General features: G+C 48.0%; 2 protein-coding genes across 3 annotated transcripts; both read left to right on the top strand.

The window, feature by feature from the left end:
- Nucleotides 1-8734: 8734 nt before the first annotated feature.
- On the top strand, nucleotides 8735-11512 carry LOC123445768 (pentatricopeptide repeat-containing protein At2g46050, mitochondrial-like). Of its 2 annotated transcripts, none has more exons than XM_045122807.1 (4): nucleotides 8735-10496; nucleotides 10584-10663; nucleotides 10766-10918; nucleotides 11208-11512. In XM_045122807.1, the coding sequence occupies exon 1, from the start codon at nucleotides 8866-8868 to the stop codon at nucleotides 10396-10398; it is 1533 nt and encodes a 510-aa protein (XP_044978742.1). In that variant the 5' UTR covers nucleotides 8735-8865; the 3' UTR covers nucleotides 10399-10496; nucleotides 10584-10663; nucleotides 10766-10918; nucleotides 11208-11512. The 2 variants fall into 2 exon arrangements, with proteins under 2 accessions (XP_044978742.1, XP_044978743.1); XM_045122808.1 differs by having other exon boundaries at nucleotides 10732-10918.
- Nucleotides 11513-15147: 3635 nt separating this feature from the next.
- On the top strand, nucleotides 15148-17895 carry LOC123445791 (protein LSD1). The gene is made up of 6 exons (XM_045122809.1): nucleotides 15148-15502; nucleotides 15598-15776; nucleotides 16171-16284; nucleotides 16651-16764; nucleotides 17346-17455; nucleotides 17608-17895. The coding sequence occupies exons 2-6, from the start codon at nucleotides 15710-15712 to the stop codon at nucleotides 17641-17643; spliced, it is 441 nt and encodes a 146-aa protein (XP_044978744.1). The 5' UTR covers nucleotides 15148-15502; nucleotides 15598-15709; the 3' UTR covers nucleotides 17644-17895.
- Nucleotides 17896-18577: the final 682 nt, after the last annotated feature.

The raw sequence follows: 18577 nt of genomic DNA, 5'->3' as shown, positions 1-18577 counted from the left end.
CACTCGGGGACTTAGCTGCGATCCAGAATCGCCTAAGTATTAACTTTCTCCGAGTGTGCACTTAACGTCGCACTCGGGGACTTAGCTGCGATCAAGAATTGCCTAAGTACAAACTTTCTCCGAGTGTGCACTAAGCGTCGCACTCGGGGACTTAGCTGCGATCCAGAATCGCCTAAGTATTAACTTTCTCCGAGTGTGCACTTAACGTCGCACTGGGGGACTTAGCTGCGATCAAGAATCACCTAAGTACAAACTTTATCCGAGTGTGCACTAAACGTCACACTCGGGGACTTAGCTGCGATCCAGAATCGCCTAAGTATTAACTTTCTCCAAGTGTGCACTTAACGTCTAAGTGCACTCGGGGACTTAGCTGCGATCAAGAATCACCTAAGTACAAATTTTCTCCGAGTGTGCACTAACCGTCGCACTCGGGGACTTAGCTGCGATCACGAATCGCCTAAGTACAAACTTTCTCCGAGTGTGCACTTAACGTCGCACTCGGGGACTTGTCTGCGATCAAGAATCGCCTAAATAGAAAGCTTCCTTCGAGTGTATCCTACAGATCCACTCGGAGACTCAGCAGACCCTCAGTGAGGCTCATGCAGATGTCAAGACAATTGACAATTACATGAGTAGCAGAACATCATTGAGGCTCATGTAGATGTCAAGACAACTGACAATTACATGAGTAACAACTCGCTCCGAGTACGACCTAACAGTCGCACTCGAAGACTTAGCCGCGATCACGAATCGCCTAAGTACTAGATTGCCTTCGAGTGTATCCTCCAGATCCACTCGGAGATTCAGCAGACCCTCAGTGAGGCTCATGCAGATGTCAAGACAACTGACAATTACATGCTCCGCATGTTTGCCATTGGCTTCACCAAGAAACGCCAAACAAAAACCACGAGCCAAAATCGTGTCAACAACTCTTTGGCAAAAGAAGAGCAAAAGATTCGATTCAAATTCAAAGTTCGTCTAAAGATAGTTGGTTCGGTGTAGATCAAGCTTATCCACACCGAACCACGAATGTGACGGCCAACAGCAGTGGCCAAAGTTTCATACAGCTAACACTCGGCATACCGAGGTAAAAGTTTTCTTAAACGTCATCAGGACTGGCACTGGGACTGGCAGGCTCCACGAAAGTGTCGAGGTCGATCCTGTCTGCGATGCGAGTGGCGCTCTCAAGGAAGGTCTCCATGAAATCTTCGAATCGAAGTTTTTTGGTGTTGGCGACTTGCAACGCCTTCAGCTTCTCTTCGCGAGCCTCCTTGCAGTGCACTCGGACCAGCGACAGCGCCACGTCCGCACCACAGCGAGCCGTAGACTTCTTCCACGCCTGCACTCGGTTCGGGACCTCCTCCAGCCGAGTCATCAAACCTTCCATCTCTTGCCGAGACTCGTCTTCAGGCCAAAGCTCCTTGTCAATTCGGCCGACGACCTCTCTCAGTCGACCGATGAAAGGTCACACTTTGACCAGGCGAATGTGCGCTCTAAGCAGGTCTCGATTGGCGTCCTCGCCGAGTGGAACGTTCGGAAGAACCAACCGCTCAACGTCAGCTGCCTCAGTCTCAGCGTCCATGCAAAAATCTGCACAGACAGGACGAGCAAAAAATAAGCACAGAGTGAAATACACAGGCAAGAAGCACTCGGAAAAACAGAACTTACCACCGAGAAGCGCTATCATCTTCCTTGCCCACTCACTGACGTAATTCTCCTGTGCTATGCACCGCCTGTTCAACACCTGCATCTGTCCCATCAGCTGAGTTCTTTGTTTCCCCATTTTCTCCACTTCGGCCACCAATGCCTTGTTTGCCTCACGAGACTCCTCCAAGGACTTCTCTCGTTCAGCCAGAACACCCTTCATACCAGCCAAGGAAAGCATTGCTGCATCCAGTTCCGCAGCAAACTGGATCTTTTCAGCTCTCAGAGTTTTGTACGCTGATCCCATCTCACAAGTCTTCTGCAAGTCAGCGCGAAGAGACGATCAGGCAAATTCAACAAGGACAACAATACAAGCTCAAAGTTCTTCAGACCCCTGCCGACGCAAGCAGTCGACAGCGGTCTCGGGGACTACACCCAGTGGGTTCACTAAGAGTGACCCCACTGGCATGACGCTCAAATAGGTCCGCTCTATTGAGATACATAACAAAAAACAAGCCTATGAGGCTACTACTACCCAACCTGAGTAAAATTACTCTCGGGGACTAATCGAGTAGGTGCACTCGGAATGCCCCACCGGTAACATTCGAACAGATTAGTCTTGATCTGATCAAGTCAAAAGAAAATTTATATAAAGACAACTGCCGGTGCAAGCACTCGACAGAAGTCTCGGGGACTACACCCACTGGGTTCACTAAGAGTGAACCCACCGCAAACTAATCATTCTGTATCCGAGTATCTGGCTTAAACACCCAGTGGGTTACAAGAGGAAAGTAAATACTTACTACCCCACTTACTCGGATATCATCCTGGAGTTCCAAGCTTCGCTTGTACACAGACGCGATGGAGTCGTACGCTCTCTTGGCGTCACCCGCCATCAACTCCGCCTGCACCATGGCCTCCTTGGCAGCTCCCACCTGATCTTCCGGGAGGCGTCGGGCGTCGTACTGGACAGTCGACGGACCTGGCACCACAAGAGACTCCTTGGGCATCCCAAGTCCTGCTCCAGTCGGTTCAGCAGCGATAAGTGTCGTTTCAGTCGATGGCATCGTCTCAGTCGGTGGCGCGTCCATGGCAGGAGTAGTAACCGGTGGAACAGCCTCAAGGACAGGCACCGTAGCTTGCTCGGGCCTCTCCTGGTCGTCCTCCTCCACGGGAATCACCTCTGAAGGAAACCCGACCGAACAACGTGAGATCACAGGAAAAAAGCAACACCAAAGACAGAATTCGTGAAACAATAATGTAAGCTCTCGGAGTCGCCACGGCGTACCTTGCTGGGACGTGGCAACATTGTCCGTATCCATGGGATCGTCTTCCTGGCGCGGCACAGAAGTGGCGGAGGTGGCAGCTCTGTCAAGTTAAATTCATTCGACCGATAAGCATGAGTTCAATCAAATACTGGAAGAAGATGGAAGAACAATGCACTTACGCTGAGGCGACGGAAACGGCGATCCTCATCCGCGGCAAAGCCTTCCGAGGCTTGGATCCACTCGGTTTGGCCACCTTAGAGGGCTGGCCCGCGGGCTCAGCAGCAGAGTCCCTGGTCCTCTTTGTGCTCCGAGCACTCGGAACCACGGGAGCAGCTGGCGAGGCACTCGGAACCACAGGAACGGCTGGCGGAGCACTCGAGGCCGCTGGAGGAGCCGACGGAGCCACGGGTTCGTGGCGGCGTTTGGTTCGAGGATCTGGAGGTGGGTGTGGCGAGTTCTACTCCTCATCTTCCCCCTCTTCTTCTTCGGACTCCTCCTCCGTCTCCCCACTGTCGGAGACGTACTCGACGCTCTCCACGCTGCCCTCCTGGCTGCCTTCCTCCTCCTTGGTCGGATTTCTGTTCGAGACAGGAGAAAACCAGTTGGTCCACGCCTGCACGAGATACAGTCGACAACATCAGACGTCAGACAGTGATTCAAGAAAGCGATAAATCTAAGACAATTGTGTGCACTCGACAAGTTATACTCACCTCATTCGGAGGAGGGTTGTCCGCGCGGAAGGGCTTCACTCGCCGGGCTCCTCTAGGGTTATCGCAGGCGCCTATGATGTTGAGGACCCACGACGCCACCATCTCCCCGGTCACGCACTCGACGTTAGTCCGAGTGGAGTCCTCAGGCCCCGTGTAGTGCCACATGGCGTGGTGTCGAGCTTGCAGAGGCTGGATACGCCGACCCAGAAAAACCTCCAGCAAATCTATGCCGGTGACTCCCCTTCGGACGACCTCTACAAGCGCATCGACCAGAGGCTGGATCTGGATCTTCTCCACCTTCGTGAGCGCGAGCTGCCTAGGCGGAGCCGGTCGGTCTAAGCTAAAAGGAGGCAGTCCAGTTGCGGCATTCGGGCAAGCAACGTCCTGGCAGTAGAACCATGTCGACTGCGAGTTCCTAACAAATTCAGACAACTGAAGAGCGGGATAGCTACTTTTACTTTTCTTTTGGAAGCCTAAGCCTCCGCAGAGCTGAAGGAGGTGAGTTTTGTCATCCGACTGGTTGAGTCTTTTGATGGTTTGAGATCTAGCAGAGAAGATGTGCTTGAAAAGCCCCCAATGGGGAGGACAACCGATAAAACACTCGCACAGCATGACGAAGGCACAGAGATGAGCTATTGCGTTGGGAGGAAAATGGTGGAGCTGCGCCCCGAAGTGGTTCATTATACCTCTGAAGAAGGGATGAGGAGGCAGAGAGAAACCTCGGTGCACGTGGCTGAGCAGCAAGACGCGCTCCCCCTCCCGGGGCGCCGGCTCGGTCTCGCCCTCCGCCGGCAACCTCCACGTCTTGTGCACGATCATGTCGTGCTCCACCAACTCCAGCAAGTCCCCCTCCGTCACCGTGAAGGGGAGGAAATCCCCCTGGATCCAACCCGCCGTCAGTGCTCGCTGCCGCCGCTGAGCAGGAGCCGCCGCCTTACCCTTCTTCTTCCGCGCCTCGAGCTTGCTCGTCTGCCCCTTTGTCATGGTGGAGGCTTCAGACCCAGAGGGAAGAGGGAGAAGGAAAGAGCTTGAGATGTGCAGGAGGTGGCGAGAGAAGCGGGGCAAGTGCGAGCTATCAGGCGAGTGCAACGAAAAACCCTCGCTGTAGAGGTTTAAATAAGGTTCCGACTGGGTCACTAGCAGGTGGCCCCGAAATCTTGTCCCCCGACCGGTTGCTGCGATATTAGTGGAGAAGATGAAGGCACGGAAATCAAGGCGGCAGATACTACTCGATTACGATGTCGTCATCCCCGCTGAGCGCGCGGCAACCGAAATTTGAGGATCCCGGAAAATCCGCTGCTGTCAGTTGACTGGTCACGTCAAAAGATACCACGGAAGCACTCGGTCCCTGACGGTTCGTTTCACAAATACATCCACTCGGATCACTGGCCAAAGAGGATAAAATGGATCGAGGCAAACAACGCCAAAGTCGCATCCGTACCAGTCGGATCCGTACTCCAAGCATCGCTTCGTCGTTCCAACCCCAATCCATTCGGGGACTAATGATGGGGTTATAGTCCTAGGGTAGGGTCATAGGCCTGCCCTATGAGTTCTACCCAAGGACTACCCTTCATAAGGGATAAGGCCCTTAGTCAATTCCGACTGAATTAAGGACTTCCCATCATCCAGTCAGTGACGATTCCTCCATCATCCAGTCGGAGATGAGCATTCGGAGCGTATCGAACTTACCGACTGGATTCCACTCTGTGCATCGTAACCCCCCTGGAGGGCAACGGGCATACGTTTCCATGTACCTTTATTAGCATTTAAGACATACGTTACCTGTAACGTAGGCATTTATTCGCCACTACTCCACCCATGTACACCGAACCGTTGTGAAGGGCAGCGCACTCTATATAAGCCGCCATTCCCCACTGGTGCAGGGGTTAGCAATTCACTGTAATCCATATTCCACTCGACAACAAGCTCCCAAGAGCACTGAGACGTAGGGCTTTTACCTCCACCGTTGAGGGGCCTGAACTCATACAACATCGCCGTAGCTAAGGCTGTGCCCATCCTTTCGTACCCTACACATCTACTGTCAGACTTATACCCACGACAGGAGGTAATTTGAGGACCGCACTAGAGATGCCCTAACACGTTTGAGGCTTGAAACGTTGGAGCTACACATACACAACTTTACAGTTACGTAGTTCATTCTCTCTTTTGATGACGATGCATGACGGGACGCCTGCTGGACAAAGTGACTAAACCGCTAGAGTCCGTTTGCTAAGACATGGTCATCCAGCTCTTTGCATGCACTTTTTGCAAGGTGGCTTGCGTAGTGAGAAGTCTTGCATGCCTTGCATCTCGACGAGAAAGGTTCGTTCGGGAGCACCTTATTTCTTCACATTCCTTAAATGACTCAGTTTATATGGTCTTATATGACAAATTCAAGATATCATGTTAAGTCGTTTGGGTTTTTGATAAGTTTTGCATTTTATGGTATTTTCTCGGTTAAAAAGATCGATAAATGGTCGGACGTGCCATAACTCGCATACAATGTTGAAAGTCCTGTAAATCAGGCATGAATGCCTATCATGTGCATACCCATGTGCTTGCAGAAGTTGGATTCATTTCAAAGATGTCCAAAAATATATTATGTTCATTGAAGGTGTCTCGATAGACCAGAAGGTTTCGTTTGAAAGCGCATGACACCGCGAACCAACATGTGGTTGGATGGTTAGAGAAACACTGATATCTTCAGCCCATCAGGGTTCAAGTCCCAGTGCTCACATTATTCTTGGATTTATTTTAGGATTTTGACGACGCACATTCAGTGGGAGGAGGAGATGTTTCCGTCGACGACGAGGTGCCTTGTACCGTGTTAAAAAAAGCATGTGACATCCGTCAAATGACCCCAAATTTTTTTTCACAAAATTCTTGATTAATTCAAGACATTATGCCAAGTTGTTTGAATTTTTCTCAGACATTCAAATTGGTGCCTTGTACCATGTTAAAAAAAAGATGCGACAACCGTCAAATGACTCCAATTTTTTTTGACAAAACTCTTGATCAATTCAAAACATTATGCCAAGTTGTCTGAATTTTTCTCAGACATTCAAATTGTTTGACGATGTGGTTGCTGGTGGTGGACGCCTGAATGCTGCTTTTGATGTATTACAATCACAAGCTGAAGGCCGCATCCAGGAACTTTAGAAGGTGCAAGAAATGGATATTGGCCGTGATGTGGTAGAAGCTGGCACGTTACTGTTTGTCGAGACAATCAGGACCTTGACTTATGACCTCGCTCTAAATGGTGTCCTAGTTAGGGAGATAAAAACAAATCCTTACTAGACTTTAGTTTTTCTGCTATTTGTTCATTGTCCCTGGCCCTGTAATAAGGTTGCACACGATTTAGCATTGTATGGGTCAAAGATGGAGCTCGAACCCAAGCCGTATGACCGGATCTTGCCTCTATCTTTGCTCAGTCTTTCGCATCGAATGATTCTGCTCGGCGCGTTGCTTAGAGCAACTCTAATGGGGCGATTCATTTCGTCCGCCGCCGTTTGTTTGGTTGGCGCGGACAAAGATGATGGTCCAACGCGTTGACCATTGCCAAAACGTGTCCGCTTCGCGTCCGCGTCGATCTATTTTCACCCAAATTTAGAACTGAAATGCGTCGGCGTGGACGCGTGCGCCCTTCCGGTGTCCGCCCCCAACCACCGCGGTCAACATTATTTATGACGGCCGCCATCCTCGAGCCCACGTGTCAGCGACCGTGGCCGGCTTTTTTAATCTGAGCTTGCGGTGGGTTTCGCCATCTGCTTCTAGAACCCCGCCCGTCCACATCCAGCCACCTCCCGGACGACCAAAATCCTAGCACCATGGCCGGCGGCTTCCCAAACAAGGGCAAGGCCCCGCTCTACCCCCGCGCCATCTCCCCGTCGTCGTCTTCCCACCGGCCTCGCCAGCGTGTGAGCGTCCCAGTGCACCAAGCGCGGTGGCATTGGGAGCACCGTGTGCCGTTCCCTTACCCCGATGCCACGCTGCCGCACGGCTGGCATATGGATTCGGAGAGAATTCCGGTGTCGGTCGTGCCGCGGTCGGCGCGGGTGCATGCGGAGGAGGTGAGCTGCCGTCGGCGTCTGCTGACAACGGAGCAGCGGCAAGACCATGCGTACGTGGCCGACTCCCCTAACTAGGAGATGTGGTTCGCGGTGGAGCACGAGGAGCAGTGTCATCGTGGCGTGCGCGAAGTGCAGCCAGGAGGCCCTCCGTCGTCCCCATCTGTCGTAAGCGATGAGGATCAGGAGGCTGAGGCCGCCTACCAGGCGACGCTCGCAGCTGTTCTCCGCGACAGCGAGGAGGAAGCGCGGTGCAGGGCCGATGAGGAGGAGGCGTACCAGCAGCAGCAGCGCGCGGAGGCCATCGCTCTGTCGGCCGCCGGCGAGTGCATCGTGCCACCTTCGCCAAAGCCCGAGCCCACGGAGCCACGAGAGGTCTACCAGCGGACCGGCATCTTCCACGAGTTCGTCACTGCGCCGCCCATCTGGCTGGGCGTGACACCGCAGCAGGAGCAAGCCTACCTCGAGCACTGGAGGGTGCAGCACCTGCGGGCGGAACGCACCGAAGGCCTTCGGCTAATGGAGCTGGAGAAGGAGGCGGAGGAGGAACGACGGGAGGCGGAGGCGGAGGAGCGTGCCACTGCTGCTGCGCTGCCACCGCCACCAGCACAGCCCGCGCCGGCAGGACAAACGACGGAGGCGCAGGCAGCTGAGCTGTGGAACACGGCGTTCCCCTGGGCCGGCTCTGCGCCTACGCTGGTCGACCTCACCGGCTCCGACGCCGTTGTCGCCGCCTAGGGCTGCCCTCGTAGTTTTAGTTTTTGTATGTTTAATTACTGTAATGCGGACGCGTGGACTATTGCCGGCCTTCGTGGCTGGCTTTTTATGTTTAATTATGTATTTATGTATTTTTTTTCGCACACCGACAAAAATTGGCCCGGCTAGTGTTGGGCGAATGCGCCGACCTATTTACGGAAGCGGACGTTCATGTTCGGCCGACCTAAACGGACGGTGGTGTTAGGTCGGTCCGTTGGAATTGCCCTTAATGGAATGAAATGTTCCAAGATCAAAAAGAAAAAAACACGAAAGGAGTAAATAACTGGAGATCGAGAGAATTGGAGAGGGAAGGGCAACGGTAGATTCCAGTGGCCATTCTTTCTCTCATCTCCGCTCGCTCAGCACAGGGTTGGTGCCTTTGGTGGGGAATTGCTAAGAAATGGCAGCGAAACATGCCTGATGTGGCCGCGCGGGTCCCTCTCGCGCCTTCTCGTCCGCGTGACCGCCGGCGCCACTGCCCGCCACGCCTGCGCGCGCATCCACCCGCTCCTCGTCAAGTCCGGCCACGCTTCCGACGCTCGCCTCGCCACCGCGCTCGCCGACGCCTATGCCAAGTCCGGCCTCTTCACGCACGCGCGCAGGGTGTTCGACGAAACGCCGCGCAGGGACCTCGTGCTCTGGAACGTCATGATCTCCTGCTACTCCTCCCATGGCCTGCTCCTCGACTCATGGGCCCTCTTCGCCTCCATGCGGAGGAGCTCCGGCCTCTCCGGTGACGGTTTCACCTTCAGTGCCTTGCTCAGCGTCCGCGCTCCTTCATCTTCCAGCAGCCACCTCCTGGGGCTCCTGGCGCACGGCCTTGTTCTCAGGCTGGGCCTCCAACTGGACCTTGTCGTCGCCACCGCGCTCCTCGACATGTATGCAAAGTGCGGCCGGGTCGCTGATGCTCGCCGGGTGTTTGATGCCATGCTGCTAAGGAGCTCTGTATCCTGGAATGCCATCATTGTCTGCTATGGCCACCATGATGGAGGCAAGGAAGCACTGCAGATTTTCGTGTCCATGCTTAGGAATGATGACGAGTGCTGCTGTCGACCGGATGAGCTCACGCTTGCCAGTTTGCTTAGTTCCTGTGCCAACATGGCAGCTGCCTATGAGGCTACCCAACTTCATGCTTATGCTCTCAAAAGGGGCTTACAAGGATTTCTGCAAGTAGCTAACGCCTTGATCATGGCCTATGGTAAGAACGGATTTCTTCAACAAGCCGAAGAGACATTTGCTACCATCCATAAGCCAGACATAGTATCATGGTCATCCATGGTTTCATCTTTCGCCTACCTTGGGTGTGCCAAGAGCGCAATCCATATGTTTGAAACAATGCTCCAACAAGGCGTGCGGCCTGATGGCATTGCGTTTCTTGGAGTTCTTTCTGCCTGCAGCCATGCTGGACTCATTCAAGATGGCCTAAAGTATTTCCTTCTAATGACGACGGATTACCAAATTGATCCGTGTCCACAGCATCTTGCTTGTCTGGTTGATCTCCTAGGGAGAGCTGGCAGGGTTCAGGACGCCTGCAACGTTTTACTCAACATCTCCTGCCAAACAAACACTGATGTTATTGGAGCTTTCCTTGCTGCTTGCAAGACGCGAGGCAACATTGAGTTGGCAAAGTGGGCTGCTGATAGGCTACTTGGTCTGGAGCCAAATGAGCCAGCAAATTACCTGCTTATATCTAATACTTATGCTGCTGCAGGAGCTTGGAGTGAGCTTGCAAAGGTAAGAAGTCTTATGAGGAACATGTGTGGCAACAAGGTGCCTGGTTGTAGCTGGATAGAAATAGGTGGAGAGGTTCAGACATTTGTCTCCAATGATATTTTGCTCCAACGATCAACAGATATGCGACGTATGATGGAACTTCTTGTTGCATTCATAGAGAAAGAGTGCAATGATGACACCCATTGCAAGGATTTAGATTTAATTTCAGAGCGGTTTTGATGTTTCATCACAAATAGGAGTATATATATATTGGTTAGACTGACATCTGCTATATATGATCTCAGACCTTAGGAGTGTGGCAATGTAACCATTCTCAGGTAACTTCAAGGTGTCTTTATTACATGGTAGTTACATATTTCACCATATATTTAAACTGAATGGATTGCCATAACTGCCTTGAACAGGTTATCATAAAGACAAAGATGGGATACTCAAACCCTCAGCAAGGCAGAAAGTGGTCTCTTGGTTATGCAGTTATGCTTATGTAAGTATGTTTTTTAGATAATAGACTTTTCATGTAAGTATGTCATCAATCATATATTTCCATCGCAGTGGTGCAAATCAATTTATTCTCATGAACCTCCAGATGTTGCGCTAATATTCAAAAGTGAGGAGGATAAGCAGGTAGATAAGGTGATCCGTGATCCTAATCAGCTGCTTCTAGCCCCAAGATGGAGACTGTGACAGTCGTGTTAGGATATTTCTCGCCGCTGCGAGATGGTGGAGCGAAGACTAATCAGTATGTCGCTCTCCCCGAGCTTATCTCTTCCAAATGTCGCCTAAGACAACATGCCAGCAACTTAAGAAGCATATTAATACCTTACAAATTGAGCACTCTTAACTTGATCGATCATAATTAATGGACTACCATGCTTATCTCAATCATCATAATTGACGGACAATCGTGGGCATGATGACTCCAGCCAGTTGCCCTGGCTTTTCTCACTGTCCATTCTCTTATCACTTTCCCACTCGACTCTGTGTGTGTGTGCTTGATTCCTTCCATCCTCTGCCCACGGTTTTTACAGGGGAACTTGTGGCTCTCCATTTCCGGCTGGTGGCTGGAGGTTGGCGAGGCAGATCCAGATCTGGGCTTTTAATGCGATTCAAGTCTGCTGGCTGTATTGTCCATGCATATGATTCTCATATTATATCAGGGGCTAATCTGGCATATAAATGTTGGGTTCAAGTGAACCCAATGAAAAATTTCTAACCTTGTTATTTAGCATAATGTGACACTTTTTAGTTTGACCTCATACTGTTACTGGGATGAACCCAACACTTAATTTTCCTGGCTTTGCCCCTGTCTAGAATTAATGTTAATTCTTGCGCATGATGCTGTGGACTGGCTATTGCGTGTTGACATCCTGCAAGCATCTCTTCTTGAGTGCTTGATTGGAAAGCTATGGGTTTAGCTGCCCTGTCCAGTCTGCAAGTGGTTAGCGAAGGTATATCAATCTGCCTAACCAGGGGACCCCCTACTTTTACTGTACTACGGATTCTAGCTTAAGTTGCTTTCAATCTTCACATGACTCTAAAGAAGCGAGGGAAACATAGTCAATATATCTGCAGTAGAGTCCACAATAGATACATGCACATTCTATTTCTAAGCAATGATTAGCATCTTTTGGAAGAGGGGATATATAAACCTCAAATGAATTTATCTGCATATATCTAGGTATTTAGAAAGCAAGACATACAGTACAAAACTCAGCAGTGCCGATTCTACGGTTATCTTAATATGTGTGGTCTTCTGCTCTTTATTTTCTGGTGGGGGCAAAGGATAAGGTTACGATTTCATGATGTAGAAATGATGTATATATGATAAACACAGATGAATTGTTTGTATGTGGGAGTCCAAGAGATCATGGGGATCTACCAGTGGGGACGTGCCTATTGGCAGCCACTCATCCATTATTTGTCAGTCACCGCAGCAAAAGGACATACATAAGAAGCACTCGCCGACCTCTACCCTGCAACATACGTCAACTTGGCCCCAGCCACAATGTTCAATCAATCATAGCTAGCTGGGCCAACCTGCCTTTTCTTGGCATAATCTTTGGGTGGCGTTTTCTAGTAATATTTGTAGATTGTATGCGTTGAATCTAGTTAAGTGCTTTGTGTTCCTGGTTCGTTTTAAAGAAAACAATCAGAAGATCGGTGTTGCCAAATCATTGTCGTTTGGGCATGGATGATCGTTGAGCTCTGATGCAGTTGTTATACAAGGATTTGTGTTCGCAAGTTTTCTGATAGAACATAACGAAATCTTGTAGGGCACATTAATGTTGTGATGTAGTAGCTTGAAAACTAGAAATGGTCATAAACAGTTCCAAATTATTTTTGTTCTTTTAAAATATGCGTTGCGCTACAGGCTGAGTACAAACAAAGCGCGTATAAATTATCTTATTAGAAGATAGGAAATACTTATGTTTGTAATGAGGTTTGAGATAGATGCTAAATAAAGTCAGTTACATATGTTTTCCAGTTTGTCTACTTCATCAATTGTGCCACATGCATTAGCTATACCAGAGGTCACCATGATGCAGTACCAGGGACAGCATACATACAGACATGGCCACAGTGCATCACTTTACTGTGTGACAACGTGGGATTTTGTGTACGCGTCACGCGACATCTTCGCAGCTTAACTATTTCATCAATCTAAAGCGTGAAATAATGCACCATTGTCATCTTATCTCACTGGCTAGTGACCCCACATTTGTCCTCCCTTTCACTCATTTGTAGCTTGGTGAGGTGACCACAAGCTCTGGTTTTATGTGTATGACGTGGCAAAATATATTGTGGGTGTGTAAGTAACTGCTTCGGTGTACCTTATGTACGATTGTCCATCTGTATTTGTATAGAGAACAAAACTCAAATAGATTAAATATTCTAACTACATGTAAATTTACATACCTCATTGTTCGAAGGAATTTTAGAGGAATCTGTTTCTTAGGAATTTTCTCGCTTATTAGGTTTGTAGGAATGAAAAGTATAGGATTATATATATATATATATATATATATATATATATATATATATATATATATATATATATAGGAAAATGGCTATGTACTCTTGGGAGTATGTACTCCTGCTCCTCATGTACCACATAGATGAGTCTTTTATACCTTATTATTATTTTTAATATACTTCATTAATAATTACTAGATACCTTAAAGTGAGTTTCATGAAAAAATACATGTGAGTTTACATATTTTTAAAGGTTTACATATATACTGCTTTGTTTGTACGTGAAAAATGTTTACTATAAAAAGTACGTCGCAACTGATATTTTTTCAACAAAACTCATATTGAGGTATCTTATAATATTTAATGAAGTATATTAAAAATGATAAAGAGGTATAACCAATGTGTATATGAAGTATATTAAAAATGAAAGTACATACACCCAGGAGTACAGAAAGTATATATGTTACTTTGAGTTGAACCTCATGGAATTTTTCTTTGTGTCTGACAATTATGCCATGCATCTAATCGTTGGGGAAAATTCCTACATTTTTCCCATGGTACAACCAAAAAAATATATACTAGAGGTTATTGTGCTTTCAACTATTCCTATAGGCTGGATTCAATATGGCGTAACATCTCAATCCCTTTGTTTTTCTTATTCTTGCACTTTTAGAATCATGTGAACCGAAGATGCCCTACTTGGTATTAATTCCTTCTTGTGTAGAATGGAGATAGGTTAGACTCCCAATATATGGTATAGTTTCGTGTTCTAGTAGTCCCCCCCCCCCCCCCCCCTTAATAAATAGGTTAGTGATTTTGGATTTGGTCGGGGCTACATATCTTGTACGAGTACCTTCATATTTTATGGTTCTCTTATCCCATATATTGGCCTACACTTGGTTAAATCTTTGCTAAAAACAAATCAGTTCATCAACTATGACGTGCTTATCTTTCTTTAGTCATCACTTTGTTTGTAACACATGATCAATTAATTGGTTGATACCTACTTAGGGATGTATCCTGAATTTTGACAGAAATGGTTGCATCATGTATGACTATGTCGGGAAGCACAAATTGGGGACTGCTTCTTTACCGTACAAATAAGGGTGGTCCTTTTCTTCAAAACGTTTCTTCTATGGTTGAAATGCGACAATAACTTGAGAAAATACGTAAGAACAAATTTGTCAACGGCGGAGCTATGTGCATCATTGGGGTGGTCGTGGGCCCCAGCCTTGAGATAATCGCTGAAGAAAATAATATTTTAAGGTCTTAAATACAAGAAAGTATCGTAATTAGACCCTCCACCCCCCCCCCCTCCAGGGCCCATCTTCGTCTAGCTCGGCCACTGAAATTTGTCTTTGAATTTACAGAGGAAAAAGTCATTGCAAGTCGTGAACGATTTTTGGGTATACTTTTTGGCCAACAATCAATTACTACTAGTTCGTTTTTCTCTTTCCTCCTTAATTATGTCAACCTCAACCCCCACACCGTGTGAGGGAGAAAATGATAGGAAGAGAGAGAGAGAGAGAGATAAATAGAGAGGGAGAAAAATGTGTTAGCTGATGAGTTGCTTTTATGAATGCACCAACCAATCATAGGATTGGGTTCTGACTCGTAAACACCGATGCTATTCGAGATGCTTCTCCTCTTTGACCAAAAAACATAGAAATATCGTAGAGGTTCGCATGAAAAACAGAAGGGGTGAAAAAACACATAAATTTTCACAGCGAACCGTTTGTAACTCGGGAAATGACAAGAATTCTTATTAGAGTAGCTAACATGATGATGTACATGCTAATCCTAGTGTTTTTTTTCGCTTCTTTTCATTCCAAAACCACATGTTGCTGCACAGGATTGTTGACGGAGATTTCTATAAACGAAAACGAAAGCAAAAAAAATTACACAGAACAGGATAGCGTAGTGAGTTTCGACGGGGCCCACATGGCATAGGGGATAAGAAAGAGAATCCACGTTCCCAGCCACAGTGCCGTGCTTTACCTTATCTGCCGCATTCCAACTCATGTTGTTATTCTGAGCAAAACTCGACTCGCTCGCTCGTCTCGACATCTGCACCGGATCGAGCTCAGCAAAGCCCGAGCCGGAGGCGCTCGTCTGCCCGGGGAGCGGCGCCATGCGGGTCCGCCTCTTCCTCTGAACCGGGCAAGCGCGAGCCGCCTTCTTCCTCCGGCTCGGCGTCGGCGGCGACGACGAGCGTCGGTGGCGGCATAGCACGGTCCAGCGACGAGCAGGTGATTCGGCGCCCAGCTCTGCTGCCGCGACGAGCGCTGAAGGCGGCTCTCCGTCTGTCTAATTTGACGCTCGATTTGCCTCAGGCCTGCACGGCTCAACTGTACCTGGCCTTGCTATCATCTTGATGATTCATACTACACCTTTTCCCCGGTAGAATCGCGGTGTTCTCACCGGAATCTCCCACAATTTATGCAGGATTTCATGTAGAGGAGGGCAATCTGTTCTCATCCCCTCGACTTCCAGCAGAGCGTGCGAAGTCTCGTCCGCAGCAACGACGACGCCGGCTCAGGCAGCCGCGGGCACGGCAATGCCGGTTCCTCTTGCCCCTTACCCAACTCCTCCTGCGCCCTTCACGCCACCCGCTCCCAATGCAGGTATGGTCGCCGACTGGGGGTACCGCAAGAACGGAGAAATCTTTGGCAATCATTCGATGCTCCCCCTTTTTCTGTTTTTTTTTATATAAATTTATTTCATGTTTCTTAGCCACCCAGAAAACCAAGATGTTAACGTTCTGGCTTCTTCATGATTTTTTTTTTCTTACGAAAAGTCTATCGGAACTGAATTTTCATGCTGCAGCTCCTTCTGCTGTTTTTAGTCTCCGAAGTTGTGATAGAACAGATTAAGCCCAAGATATCGATTAAGCCGTACATGTTTCTCTGCTGATTTTGCCCTTGCAATGCTTTTCTCAAATGTGACTTTTGGTTATTGGTAGGTGAGCTTCAGCCACTGAAATTTCATAACTAAGGTTCCATGCTTGAGCAATTTCAGGGGCTCAAAGCCAACTTGTCTGCTCTGGGTGCCGGAATCTGCTCATGTATCCTGCCGGCGCAACGTCGGTATGCTGCGCGGTTTGCAGTACCGTGACCGCTGTTCCGGCTCCTGGTATGCACATCAATCTCATTTTGCCCATCAAGGATTTGTATGCAATGTGGCAGCCACTGAACATTGAGTTCCATATCTGCATGATTAGTATGGGAGACAGCAGTGTGCATTCTAATCGACTCTGACAAGTAACATCCTTTGTTATTTTTAATGAAAAGAAACGCAACATCTCGTTTATCTGTGCACTTAACTTCTGAAGTTTACCAAGAAAGGACGATTTTGCATGCATATTTCACCACACTTGCAGATCAAGGGGGTTAAAAATGTAACCCCTTAAACCAATCCAATCCAAAACGCTTTGCATTAGCTGGAAACTATCCTGAAGTGCGGTTCTCTGAATGTATTTTCCACCCTGATTCGGTGCAGGGACCGAGATGGCGCAGCTAGTTTGCGGAGGATGCCACACTCTTCTGATGTACATACGTGGTGCCACAAGTGTACAGTGTTCTTGCTGCCACACTGTCAACCTGGCAATGGAAGGTATGTAAAATTGACCAAAGCTTTTCTTTCTTCCTCTCTTCCTGGGTTGCAAGTGGTATATATGCCAGCCGGAGGCTGGATCTTTCAAAAAAAAAAAGTGGTATATTCTGCTGGTTTTGATTCCCTTTCCGAAACGATGTGGACATTGATTTGTGTATGCAAAATCCTCCTTCTGGACAGAACGTATTCTGAGGTTGGAAAAGCTCTAGCAATCAGTCGATAACCGTTAACATCGTAAAATTGGCTTATCCTGAAGTCGCACTCATCAAAATTGGACAGTAGGATGTATGCATTTGTTGTGATGCAGAAAACAAAAGGTTTGATAAGGATCTCCTGGATCTACCAAAAGTTTGATGCATATCTCCTAGTTTTTACTATAAGTCTGACAAACATGTCCTACAGTTACCGAATGATACACAAACACAAAGATTGAAAGATACCACTAGCATTGGGTCCTGACTTCTGAAGATGCTCTACAGGTTCTAAGAACTCACAAGGATGAGTGCATAGAGTTGATGTGTGCTCATCAAATCTGAAATACTCTCAATGACAAATTTTATATATCTTGTGCTTGGCCGCAGCGAATCAGGTTGCGCATGTAAACTGTGGGAGTTGCCGAATGCTGCTCATGTACCAGTACGGCGCAAGGTCCGTCAAATGTGCAGTCTGCAGTTTCGTGACATCAGTTGGGGTAAGTATTCATTATCAGAGCTGTTAATCCTAGCACATGAAAAACATTTGCTGTTTTCTGGATTTTTCACATCACCTAATTGTCATTGTTGTTGAGCGACCTGAATTTCATACCAACCATAACTGAAATGCGTTACTTTTTGCCATTTTCAGGCATCATCGGGTGCAGAGCAGAAGCCCAGCAACTGAAATCCTGCAAGTTCATTACGAAGGCAGCTTCCCGAAATAAGAATGCTTTGAGTGCACATGTATAGAGTTCTTCCCAGAAGCAACCTTTTCCTCCCCTCTCCATTTCTCCCTTCGTTGGACCTGGCGAGCTTGCGGAATAAACAAGAGTTTTTGGTAATACATAGTTGCTCAAAATTCGTCGAATCATCTGTGTAACTGGGTCAGACAGATACATGAACCCACCATGTTTATGTTCAAATTTAGCTTCTTTTACTTGTGTTCTATATATTTCAGATTTTTTTTCTTGTGGTCATCGGAAGAATTTCTTCAGATGTGCTTTGCCGTGCGTATTCTTGAACCGATCTATATCACTGCAGACATGATCATGAACATGAACAGTTTACAAACACAGAAAAGTCCAAATGATGCATGGTTAGGGTGTGCAAACACATCAGAGCTGATGTTGATTGCAAGGACACAGGATTGGGTGAGTGTGGGGCACCATCTCTCTGATTCTTGCCCAACTCTGAATCTACAGCCGATGGCATGTCCCAGCAAGCAAACAGCTTGTGGTGATCCGATGGCATGTCATGCATGATGCATCTGGTTTGACACTGAGAAGGACTGTCAGTCCATGACCACTCTATCAATGCACACAATAATTGCAAGGAAAGTTGTGCAGAAAGGTTTAGAGAACACAATGATGTAAAGGCAGGCATAGATGGCGCTCAGTCGCGTCAGCACTCAGTGCTAGTAACAGCTCAGAAACATACTCGTACTACTGAACAGCAGCATCACTATTCATGTGTTTTTTCCTGTTCCCTTTTTTCAGAATCATGTGAACCAAGGGAGCCCTAATGAGTCTAGGGCCACACTGCAGTGCAGGATCGGTGGCTATCTGAGCTGTTGTTAGGCCACCCCTCAGCCGGGGTAATATCTTATCTGGTGGACAGCA

Source organism: Hordeum vulgare, chromosome 1H (assembly GCF_904849725.1).
Source record: "Hordeum vulgare subsp. vulgare chromosome 1H, MorexV3_pseudomolecules_assembly, whole genome shotgun sequence".
Lineage (NCBI taxonomy): Eukaryota > Viridiplantae > Streptophyta > Magnoliopsida > Poales > Poaceae > Hordeum > Hordeum vulgare.
The sequence above is the reverse complement of the archived record's forward strand: the minus strand, read 5'-3'. Positions and strand labels throughout refer to the sequence as shown.